The sequence below is a fragment of the Macrosteles quadrilineatus genome, unplaced genomic scaffold (assembly GCF_028750875.1).
Source record: "Macrosteles quadrilineatus isolate MER2022 unplaced genomic scaffold, UCM_ALF_1.0 Scaffold_1__1_contigs__length_201487025, whole genome shotgun sequence".
Taxonomy (NCBI): Eukaryota; Metazoa; Arthropoda; class Insecta; order Hemiptera; family Cicadellidae; genus Macrosteles; species Macrosteles quadrilineatus.
In genome coordinates this window covers 10,111,463-10,124,341 of record NW_026542594.1, presented here as the reverse complement: position 1 = coordinate 10,124,341, position 12,879 = coordinate 10,111,463, and the positions used below count along the sequence as shown (strand labels likewise).

Here is a 12,879-nt window from a genome sequence, read left to right as displayed (position 1 = left end):
CCATTGTAAGGAGGTCATATTAGATAAATCTGAATTAATTGTTTGTTCTAATGATAAATGTAAATTAGAATATCATTACAAATGTGCTGGGTTTACCCAAGCCATATTTAAAAAACTAACAAAAGCACACAAGACAGAGTGGAATTGCGAAATATGCAAATCAATTAAGAGGATCGGACAAAAAGCAGAGGTAAAGGAAGAGGAGGCTGAAAAATTAAAAACATTCCTAGAAGAAGTAGCTACAAAATTAAAGTGCTTGTCTGAAATTAAAGAAGATATTAAGCAAATTAAGAATAACAATGATGAAATGGTTAAAAGCCAGGAGTATTTAGGAATCCAATACGATGACATCAATAGAAAGTTAGAGGTTTTGACAGCTTTGGAGAGAGAGATTCAGCAGCTAAAGAAAATTATTCAGAAGAAAGATGAACAGATAAGTACATTGGAAGCAAGACTTAATCAACTAGAACAATATGGGAGAAACAGAAACATTGAGATCAATGAAGTTACTGAGCAAGAGAAGGAAGATGTTGAGGAAATAGTAGTGAATGTAGCAAACAAGATGGGTGTGCAGATGACGAAAGACGACATCGAGATGGCTCACCGACTTCCAAAGACTCGACGTGACAACCGACCAGCGACCATCATAGTACAGCTAGTAAGGAGGAAGAAGAGAGAGGAGTTGCTAGAAGCAAAGGATAAGGTGGTGACCAACAACCAAGTGACGGGGCTGGACGGCGGCAGGATATACGTGAGTCAAAATCTAACACTTTACTACAGGAACTTGCTCCGGGAAGCTAAGAAAAGGGGAAAAGATCTAGGTTATAAGTTTTTTTGGTACAAACATGGAGCAGTTAGGGTGCGAAAAAGTGAAAAAAGTGAAATTTTAGTGATAGATGATATGTCTCAATTAAGTAAAATAAAGTAATAAATTTGTTATTCCCTGGAAGTTAGAAATTTTAAATAATATTTGCAATTTTCATGGACAAAGATTTTATGAGCAACGAAGAGTATCAAACATCAGTTTTTAAAGATGTTAGCAGTTTAATTGATTCATGTAAAAAAAAGCTTTACAAACAGGGAATAACAATTTTGCACATGAATATAAGATCAATTAGGAAAAACTGGGATGAATTTTTAGCATGTTTCTGCAACTGTTTAGAAATACTAGATGTGATTATTTTAACAGAAATTAATATTAGAGAAAACTTATTAGATGTTATAGATTTGTTTACAATTGATAATTTTGATAAGATTTTTAATTTAAGAAAATATAATAGAGGTGGAGGAATCTTAATTTTCAGCAGAAAAGACATTACATTGCATGAATTGCCATCAAGCAGTAGTAATTTTGAAAGCATTGCCACTAAGGTAACAAGGCTCAATTATTCACTAAATATTCTAGCAATATACAGACAGCCATCAGGAAATGAGAAAAGCTTTATTTCTGAATTAGATGAAATGGTTAGACTAATAAATGGTAATCTATTAGTAATTGGAGATATAAATCTGGACCTGAAAGACACAAAAAATAGAAATGTACTCGAATATAAAAATGTAATGGCAGTGAACGGTTTAATGTCCTATATAAATTGTTTTACAAGAGAGGAGATAAGAGCAGGAAAACTGACACAGACATGTCTAGACCATGCTTATCTGAGAACATGGAGGACAAAGGTCAGTGCAGACATAGTACAAGTTAAGATCTCAGACCACTACAGCTGTGTGGTCAATGTCCAGCCTGACAACTCTTGCCCAGCTCACCAGCCTACCAATGTCAACAAACATATTATCAATGGAGCCTTGCTGGGACAAGTATTGGGGCAGAGGGACTGGCTGTCTGTTGAAAGTGCTACAGATGTCAATGAAATTTATGATAAAATATATCAATTATTTAAGGAATCATATAATATTTGTACTGATATAAGAAAATCTCAAAATAAGAAAAAAATTAAAAAACCGTGGATGACACATAACATAGTTGAGATGATAAAGAATAGAGATAGACTATTTAGGATACATAAAGCATATCCCCGTAATATAGGACATAAAGACAAATATAAAGAGGCTAGAAATAAGGTAAATAAAGAAATAGTGAGAGCAAAGAGAATTTACTATTATAGATTTTTTAGTGCAAATCAAAAGAATACTAAAGAAGTTTGGGGTCAGATTAATTCAATTTTAGGAAGAAATAAGAAGAAAAGCATAGATGAGGTGGTTGAAAGATATCTGGGAGGGCAAAGAACAGAAAAAGAAATTTGTAACTCTTTTGGGGAACAATTCACTGAAGGTGTATACACAGTTGTACATGATTGCCAACAAATTACATTGAACATAAATAATTTAGATGAATGCAATGCTTCATTATATATACCAAAGCTAAACAAAGACAAACTCCTACAAATTTTGGGATCAATTACTAAGAAGGGACCTGGATATGATGAAATCAGAATGATTGATATAAGAAATAATCATGAATTACTATCTGAACCAATAATTAAATTAATCAACACATCTTTAAAAACATCCAAAGTTCCTGACATGCTTAAGACAGCAGTTGTAAGGCCAGTTTACAAAGCAGGGAGGCATGATGAATTTTTGAATTACCGCCCTATATCAATACTACCGTCAATAGATAAAATAATGGAGAGACATGTTGCCAATAGTCTAATAAGCCACTTGGAGGACAATGAAATCTTACATAAAAATCAGTATGCATATCAAAAGAAAAAAGGAACTAATGATCTCCTATTAGATTTTTCTGATTACGTTAATGGCCAACTTGGTGAGAGTAAACATGTGTTTGTGATCTTCATTGACTTTTCGAAGGCTTTTGATACTTTGAAGCACAGTAAAGTAGCTATGGCTTTGGATAGGGCGGGTATTAAAGGATCAATCAAGAGCTGGTTTCTTGATTACCTAAAAAACAGAACTTTTAGAGTGAGAATAAACAATACATATGGAGAGGAAAGAGAATTAAAATATGGCGTCCCCCAAGGAAGCATTTTAGGTCCTTTAATATACTTATTATATGTCAATGAATTACCAAATATAATAACAAATTGTAAAATTTTCATGTATGCCGATGATACAGTAATAGTAGCCTCAGATAAAATATTAGAAGAAGGAATAAAAAACATTCAACATAATTTCCTAAATTTAAGCAAGTGGTGTCATGATAATGGTTTATGTATTAATGGAAATAAATCTAAGATTATGCATATTCACACACCAGCATTCAGATGCACAAATCCTGAAATAAAGTTCCATTCTCATGATTGCTTGCATAGAAAAACATATGTGGCAAATATTTGTAACTGTAAAGTATTAGAAATTGTTACGAACTATAAGTATCTGGGAATAATAATTGATCACAACTTTAAATGGGATTTACATATAAAAAGTATAACTGATAAGATGAGAACATGTGCAGTTAAGTTTTATTATTTAAGAGAATTTTTACCAACCAGCACCCTGAAATGGATTTATACCAGCCTTTGTGAATCATTAATCAGGTATGGATTGAGGACTTGGGGATCAGCATCCAATACAGCCATGAAGCAACTTCAAACTGTGCAATCCAGAATCATAAAAATAGTGGCTAAGCTTGATTCTACTGCTATGTTGGATAATCCTATGCTTGGGTTTCAGTTGTTAAATGTTTTGCCAGTAGACCGGTTGTTTAAATATCTGCTTATTGTTGATAACTATTTCACAGACAATTTTAAGCAAAGAAATGAACATAAATATAGATCAAGAAGACTATTTTATATCGTACCGCGATCAACAAATAAATATTCTAAGAGAACAAGAAAATTTTTGATTCCTTCCCTCTTCAACAGCTTACAAAAAGAACATAGAGATTTACAAACATATAGAATGGTTAAATTAAAATTAAAACAATTTTATTTAGAAATAGATTAGTCAGTATAAATTTTGTTGTATTATATATTGTTAAGAGATACATTATTATTCTTGTTAAAGATGTTAATTGTTGTTTTACATAGGTATATGAAATGTTATTTAGTTGGTAAATTTAGAGTTATTTCATCTGGGTCTAAAGAGTTTTGTTTACAAAAAAAAAAAAAAAAAAAAAAAAAAAAAAAAAAAAAAAAAAAAACTATAAATACACAAAAAAGTGTTTTTCAGCTTTTTAAATTATTGTGTTTGTCAAGAATTTCAATTTTTTAAATCATATTAGGTTTTTGTTTTATTGTAAAGAGTTTTGGGACTTTAAGATGTTTGTGATAACAGGCTAGAGAGATAAGGAGGACACACACACTGACTGATGGAAGTGATAAGAGTTTGGACTTGATTTCCTTTAGTTTAATGAGCTGCAGACAAGCCATGTCAGGCTTTTGCAGCATGGTGTAAAATGAGATGTAAAAATGGGTGTTCAATTGTTTCAAATAAATAAATAAATAAATAAATAAGTATGCACATCTTTCTCGCAGAATTAAAACAAGGTGGAAAGATCATAAAAGAAATGTTGTTTGATAACGGGTCTGAATTCCTATCAAAGGAAACTACGAAAATCATTCAGGAGTATGGTATTAATATACGTACAACTTCTCCCTACTGCCCTGAACAGAATGGTTCTGTTCAGAGGGACAATCGAACGATTGTGAAGTCTGCTCTTTCTATGCTTCAGAGGAAAGTCTTGCCGATGTTTCTTTGGGCTGAGGCTTGTAATACTGCAGTTTACCTCCTTAATCTTACAGGACCAAGAAGGCAAATCACCTCCGTAACCATTACACTTCAATATACTAAATTATTAGTTTTTTAAGCTCTACAAAATGTGGAAATAAATTGCAAAACTTTTATGTTTTAGGGTCAATAAGGGGGAAAATCTAATTTTTACCCCATAAACCCCCGTTCCCATAGTCCATCATGCTGGTTCGCGAACTCTTTTGAATAGATGTAAGTTAGGTTTACATGTTTACACACTATGGGCTAGGTACGATACGAGACCTCGGGATTTCATGGTACTTGATCTTGATAGTGAACGTGTTAAGCGTAAATTGTATACTCCATGGATAGAGGAAATAAGAGACTTTTAGTCATTCTCTTTGTCTCAACTAAACAACAAAATTGTTGCTCATAAAATTTAAACAAAAAAAATAAGAAATTAGCTCTTAATGTTATTCTTATGGGTGAAAATTAAATTGGTTTTTTAGGATTTTATAAACAGAATAAATATTGTTCAACAACTGATATTCACAGGATATTATGATATAAAATCTTTGTGCAACACATAAAGTTGATATACATAGTCATTCTCAAAGCTTTTGCGTTTCAAAGAGATGCATTTCGTACCAGTGTAAGAATTCACTTCGTTCATTCAATTAAATTGACTTAGGAATGGAATTACTCTTTCTAGTCATGGGTGTACTAATGAGAACTAAATCAATGGCTTTAAAAAATGACTACTTCTTCAAAAGGCATAAAGAAACTCTTGCTTTTGTATAAAATAAAATTTTTATATAAAACAATACTTTATTTAGAGAACTTAAGTTCATATTTACATTTTTGATAGTTCTATTTGTACAAAAGAAACCTATTTACATATTGGCGGTAAAAAAAACCATTAGAACTGCATGTTATTTTCCGCTGCGACTATGTCATCCCACATGACTTGTACCATCTGCACAGAGCCATCTTCTGCTACAGATAGCATCTGCTTAGCTCCATCAATATCTCCCTCCACCACATAGAACTGGCCATCCTCTGACTGCTGAACCTAACACGACAAACCAGTTAGTAACAGACAACATCAGCTTGACTCTGTCAATATCTCCACCACATAGAACTGGCCATCCTCTGACTGCTGAACCTGACACGACAAACCAGTTAGTAACAGACAACATCAGCTTGACTCCGTCAATATCTCCACCACATAGAACTGGCCATCCTCTGACTGCTGAACCTGACACGACAAACCAGTTAGTAACAGACAACATCAGCTTGACTCTGTCAATATCTCCACCACATAGAACTGGCCATCCTTTGACTAATTTCTGACAACAGCTGGAGTTTTATAATAATTTTTGTTTCCCATGTTAATCTTATGGAGAAATATGAAACTTTAAAGGGCCCCAGGGCCTCACTCTTTAATTATTTCCCTAAAAAGAAAGTTTCCTTTACAACTTTACATTACGCTCTTTCCAACGACACCAAAAACATGTCAATCGGTTCAGTAGTTTCGGGGGAGTAATTGTCCCAAAAAACCTGCTTGCGTATTAAATAAGTAATAGATAGATTTGGTATTTATAAACATAAGATAGGCCGGGGTACTCAAGCAATGTTTACAGCATTCTGCATTCTTTAGCTAAATTAGGCGATCCTAGGCAATTTAGGGGGAAATGCGGATTTCATCCCGAGATTCCCGTTTTAGTTTGCTATATTTAGGCATGTGAGTAAAATAGATCGATTGATATGCGAATCCGGGTTATATTAAGGGTTTCGAAGTTAGTTTGGATTTTGAAGATTGGTTATACCTATTCCAACCTACTTTCAAAGGATTTAATGCGGTCACGAATATGCATAAAAAACGAAACCAAACGAAACCATCTACATGGTTTTTAAGACATCAAAGGAACTTGCCAACGTAATAGAAGTTTGGTTATGTTAGGATATTTCAGGTTAGCTTGGGTTCCATTCGGTTAGCTGTTATTGGCAGTGTATCACTTATGTAGGTTAAAATACCCACATAACCTACTGAAATGAACATAAAGTTAACGAAATAATAGCATTTTGGTCATCAACAACTGACCCCCTTAAGATTAACATAGGAAAGTGGGTAAGCTTGTTTTCTATAATTATTAAAAATTAAAAAAGAAGGAAATTTTAGGGCATTATGCAATACTTCTCAACTAGGAGCACCCATATGCCATCTTTTATTAAGATGTGTTTCAAAATAAGCTAAATTTACATTTTTCTTTATTTTGCTTAGTTTAATTAATTTTTAACATTTTGCAAGATTTTAGATTTTGACAAAAATAATCCCCATAAAAATTACAGTATACGTAAATTCATATTTCCTTGTTCTCTGTCAAAATCTACCAACTTTTGGTAAATTTGCAAGCCAAAAGCTTGAATGGTTACTTTATGAGGAGCTGACAAAAACAAAAAATAATTTTAAATCTAGATTTTTTTTTTATTTTTTTTTTTTATACTTATTTTTATCAGTCATACCCAACAAGTTTGCCCGAAATATTAACGTTATCTCTTTGAAATGTAATATTTATCTATCAATGCAAGTTTTGTCAAAATATCTTGTCAATTTTTCTATCTAGAGGTAAAAATGTACAACAGATAGGTACACTGAAAAGAAGGGATGGACGGGTCCCAAAATTTCTGGGAAAAAATATTCCCGATTTTCGAGACGAGATTACATTTGATTTGGGAATTTTTTGGGACGGTATTTGATCCGATCATCGGTTATTTTGCCGCTTCGCGAGAGACGATGACGCCGCTATTGCGAGAGATGTTCACGGTAATTCCACGAACGCAGGAACCGAAGTCATTTCGACAATCGCACCGTGACCGTGCGCGGAGTCATATCAACGATCGCATTGTGAACGCGGAGTCATACAGACAATCGCGCCGAGACCGAGTCACCGACGATTTCGCCATGATCGCGAGTCATACCAACGATTCCGCCGTGACCACGAGTCATACCGACGTTAACGCCGCGAGTCATACCATTTATTTTGTTTGTCTTCTTTGGTAACTGCAATACTCAATACTTGTTTTTTATGCAAAGGAAAACAACCCGTCCCGAACTAAAAATTCAATCCCGTCCATCCCAATGAAAAGCTAATAAAACACATTTTTACGAATAAAGTAGAGAACGAGTGAGTTAAGGACATATGCTTATAGGACATTTTCTTCTAGTTTTTACCACAGGATACATTTCCTGAAGTTTGTCAGGGTTCCCGTGAAACACCCTGTATAAGTCTGCTGCTATTTTGGAAAATGACAGCCATTTTAATTACCTCCCCCCCCCCATAGTAGACCTGCAGACTAAGCGAATTTCAATTTGCCTGATTGGATTTACACTAAAATGTCTCCTCAAAAGCATTACATTTAATGAATTCCCTATTTAAATAGCATTAGTTTTTCGAGTACTTAGGTTTGCTGCAAAAGGGAGGGTTTAATGGTAAAATTTTAATATGTGGTTTAGTATGAAATAGCATTTCCCAAATTTTATCAAAATACGTTTATAGAGAAGCAAACCACAACTTATACGAGGGCTATCCAGAAAGTAGATTACATTTTTGTCTGTATCCACTAGGGGCGGGGCTAGCGCGACCATCTTGGTGTTAGTTCGTTATGCAGCTCAGTCGGCATCTATCTGTGCTAGTAAGAGGTTTCTGCTGTACTCTGTTGAGTTACTGTGACAGTTTAAAATGTCTGTGTTAATTTGAAAATGCCAAAAAATTCGAAGTGCGAGCAAACAAAAAATGAATGGACTCTTTGGTTACAGTTTGGTAACCAAGCATTTCGGTTATGATCTCGTGCAACAAACTTCGTGAAATTTGTGGAAAACCCATAGAGAGTTCTGTTATTGAGAACTTACAGACATCGGCATCGACTTTTTCGACAAGTTCGGCAGTCACAATGTTGGGTCTCCCACTTCGCTCCTCGAAGTGAGCGTTAGTTCTGCCATTTTTAAATTTGATGACCCTCTGACGAACTCCACCATCAGTAATAATGTTTTCCCCATAAACTTCTCAAAGTTGCCGATAGATTTCTATCGGTTTACAGTTTTTTGCAGTCAAAAACCTTATAACTGCACGCACATTACAGTTCGTGGAATTTTTAACTGTCTCAGTAACTCAACGGAGTACAGCAGAAACCTCTTACTAGCACGGCTAGATGCCGACTGAGCTGCATAACGAACTAACACCAAGATGGTCGCGCTAGCCCCGCCCCTAGTGGATACAGACAAAAAGGTAATCAACTTTCTGGATAGCCCTCGTAGTTTGTATTTTATGATCTTTTTAGAATGTAGATACAAATTTAAGACTTATTTCATCTTTGTATTTTCTCTCTAAACTTACTCGCCTACTTCTAATTAAAAGTATAGCCTATGGAGAGAAAAACAAAAATAATAAAAAACAAATTGCAACACGATAGTGTACATACCATTTGACTTATGGTCAATAAAGGGGTTGGAAGTAGGGACTTTTATGAAAATTCATTTGTTATGTGGTTCTAGAACACACAAAAAATCCAGCTTTCCACCATTTAGTTGCGATAAAAACCTTAATTTGCTGGGCTATAAGCTCAATAAACAGTTCAATATTTCTTGTAAAAGTTACCTTTTGTAATATACCATTTTCATCTACCATGCAGATATTTTCTTCGGCCATGTCCATTTCAACAATGGCAGGTTCTCCACTTTCCTCTCCACCACCTCCTCCTCCGTCCACCCCTATCTCCTCTCCGCCTCCATCACCATTCACCATCACATCTCCCTCTTCCTCCTCCTCAGCTTCTCCCACCTCCGCCTCTAATGGTGGCACTTCCACCTCCAGCTCATGACTGTTCTCGGCAGCTTCCTGCAACTGACATGCACCTTGATACCAACCGAAATTGTAATAATGAATAAGTTAAAAATTTTGTTGCTGAAGAAAATGATTTGTAGCAAGAGAATTTTATATGTTGTTTACTAATTCTTGAGGTTCATTTGTCGGAGTTTTTAACTGTCCGTGTTTGTTAAAAATTACAAAATATTAGAAAAATCAGTTGTCCGAGTTTCATTTGTCCGAGTTTTGATAAATAAATAATTAATAATATTTAAATAAATCAACTGTCCGAGTTTTCATTTGTGCGAGTTTATAACATTATTTTAAAAAATATCGAAATATCAAGTGTCCAAGTTTTCAACTGTCCGAGTAGAGTCAACATCAAAAATGTGACACCGCGTGCCAAAACTGGGGTCTCAGGCGCCTGGTCAGAAGCCGATGTAAACCTCTTCTGCGAAGAAATTCGGCATTGTGCGAGAGCCCCTCACGTCGACTTAAGAACAATTATAAAATTAATTTAATAATTTTTACTTTCTTTTGGGGATAGTATATGGAGAAAGTATTGTTTTTGTCAAAATTTTCGAGTTTGAGTTTTGAGTGGATATATTCGTTTTGGGTCCCCCTGGACCCAAAAAAGTGGTTTTCGAAGTGATGTGTGTGTGTGTGTGTGTCTGGATGTGTACAGAGCTAGTTTCGATGAAATTTGGTATGTAGGTTCTAATCCATGGTATCACCAGGCGTTTTTTCATTTTTTTGAAATTTTGATTTTTAATGGGGATTTTCTCATAAAAACCCATAAAAAACCGGAAAAATAGGATTTTCTCAAAAATGGCCCGAACGATTTTGATTAAAATTTAGTATGTTGTAGCCCTTTAAATTCTGAACAAAATGGTACAAATCCCATTTCTGTAAAAATTACGGTTCAAAAGTTATTGTAAATTATGTTATTTCCCCATAAAAACCCCATAAAATAAGGAAAAATCGGATTTCCCAAAATTGGCTCGAACAGTTTTGATAAAAATTTAGTATGTTATAGTCCTTTAAATTCTGAACAAAATTGTACAAATCCCATTTCCGTATATTTACTCTCACCGCTTACACATGATAAAGGTTGTTGACAAACTTATGGGAGAAAGTATGTGTCAGAATGCTGATACCGTTTATTTATTATAAATCTAAACTGTCATCACCTAACACAACCAACCAAACTTACTGATAATATAAAAAAAGATATAAAAGATAAAAATCGGATGAAGGTTTACTTATAACTAGCTGTTACCCACGGGCTTCACCCTGTTTGACTTCATACATATTAATAAAATTATTGATTGGTTAAGTTAATCTGAAATAAACAAAACAGAATACAGTAATACAAACAAAAAAGTACAGCTGAGGTATTTTTAACATTAGGTATATGGAAAGTTCCCTTTAGAAAGGAATTACAGCCTTAAAGGGCAATTTATGAAATAATGGATAGTTTTGCGCAAGGTTTCTCGTCATGACAAACATTTTAAGTATATGGTTTATGGGGGTGTGACTTGTAGTTTTCTCAAAAAGTTCATGGGTACTTTGGGCTTTATATATAGACTAGCTGTAACCCGCGGGCTTTGCCCCGTTTAACTTCTTAATTTTCAAGATGATCTCGTTCGCATGGCTCAATCACGTCCTGGTTGAAGTCAGGGCCGATTTACCGAATAGGCACGGTAGGCACGTGCCTAGGGCGCAAGGCAATTGGCTTTTTTGGGGGGCGCCAAAAATTTTGAGAATAAAAAAAATTGGTGGTTGTTTGCATGCCATTGTGGAAAACTTCTGATAATCCCTCGCGGCCGTGTAGACATCGTAATCGTCTACCGCGTTTGCGGCGAGATTCTTACTATTTTCAGCGGTCAGGTCGTTTAGACATATTTATCGTCTTCCATTATCGAAGCAATATATGAGCATATACCGCGGTCGTGAGGAGATTATCATCGTCTACCGTGAATGAGGCAAAATTCTGATCTTTTCCGCGGTCGTAAGGGCATTATCTTCGTCTTGCGAGATCGCGGTCAAATTCTGACCACCCCTCACGGACGTGAAGACATCATTATATCGTCCCCCGCAGTCGTGTGAACAAATTAATCGCCTCCCACGATTGTGACAAAATGGTAATCATCTCCCTCGGTCTTGTGGAGATCATCATCCTCTTCCGCAAATTAGGCAAAGTACTGAACTTTTCCCTTGATCATTATCATCCATTATCATCGTCTTCCGTGATCGCGGCAATATTCTGATCATCCCTAGCGGCCGTGTAGAAATCATTATTGTATCTCCCGCGGTCCTGTAGACATCGTAATCGTCTCCTGCGATTGTGGAAAAATTGTAATCATCCCCTGTGGACATATGGAGATCATCGTCTTCCGTGAATGAGGCAAAATTCTGATTTTTTCCCGCGGTCATGTGGACATTATCATTGTCTTGCGCAATCGTGGCATAATTCCGATCGTCCCTCGCGGCCGTGTAAATCATTATTGTATCTCCCGCGGTCCTGTAGACATCGTAACCGTCTCCCGCGGTTGTGTATACATGGTAATCATCTCCCGCGATTGCAGCAAAATGTTAATCATGTTCCGCAGTTGTGTGGAGATCATCATCGTCTTCCGCGATCGCGGTAAAATTCTTGCTGTTTCGCGCGGTCGTGTGGACATTATCATCGTCTTCCGTGATCGTGGCAATATTCTGAATATCTCGCGGCCGAGTGTAGACATATTATCGTCTCCCGCGATCACGGAAACTGTTGTCATGCGCGATCACGGTAATTTGAAAACTCCAGGTATAAATACAAAATTCACACATAATTCCCGGTTCATAAAATTCCCGCATGATTTCCGGTCGGTGGACACCCTTTGCAAAGGGGCGCTACTATTAGTTGTGCCTAGGGCGCTAACAGGGTCAAAAACGGGCCTGGTTGAAGTTTGTTCGCTACGCTCACTCACCTTTAGGTTGGAGCTCGTTCGCTGCGCTCACTTGCCTTCAGGTTAGCTCGTTCGCTACGCTCACTTGCCTTCAGGTTAGCTCGTTCACTACGCTAACTCGCCTCCAGGTTGAAGTTCGTTCGCTATGCTCACTCACCTTTTGGTTGCAAATTAGCTGTTGTCATAAATGTAAAAGAAATAATAGTGCTGCACCCTGTTGGTAATCCTAGTAACTTCAATGCTATTGAACATCATAGAACAGAACCAACTTGTTTAATTGAAACAGCTGTTAAGATTCATTAATTCCATTTCTCATAAGGTTAACATGGGAAACTCCAGAGCCACTGGGGCGGAGCCGATAGGACGGATCACGAAATTGATGGTGTGTATAAACC

At 35.9% G+C, this 12,879-nt stretch overlaps 1 protein-coding gene across 4 annotated transcripts in view; it reads right to left on the bottom strand.

Annotated features, from left to right (window-relative positions):
* Window positions 1-5,459: 5,459 nt before the first annotated feature.
* The window catches only part of LOC128996962 (uncharacterized), a 55,181-nt gene continuing 47,761 nt past the window's right edge, over window positions 5,460-12,879 (bottom strand). For 2 of the 4 annotated variants that reach the window (XM_054422549.1, XM_054422521.1), the window contains 2 exons: window positions 9,327-9,572; window positions 5,460-5,740 (listed from right to left, as the gene is read on the bottom strand). In XM_054422549.1, the coding sequence (XP_054278524.1) occupies window positions 5,588-5,740; window positions 9,327-9,572 (399 nt within the window). In that variant the 3' untranslated portion in view covers window positions 5,460-5,587. Of the gene's footprint in view, window positions 5,741-5,779; window positions 5,927-9,326; window positions 9,573-12,879 lie in introns of those variants that run through there. The other 2 variants (XM_054422531.1, XM_054422539.1) reach the window with 2 other exon arrangements.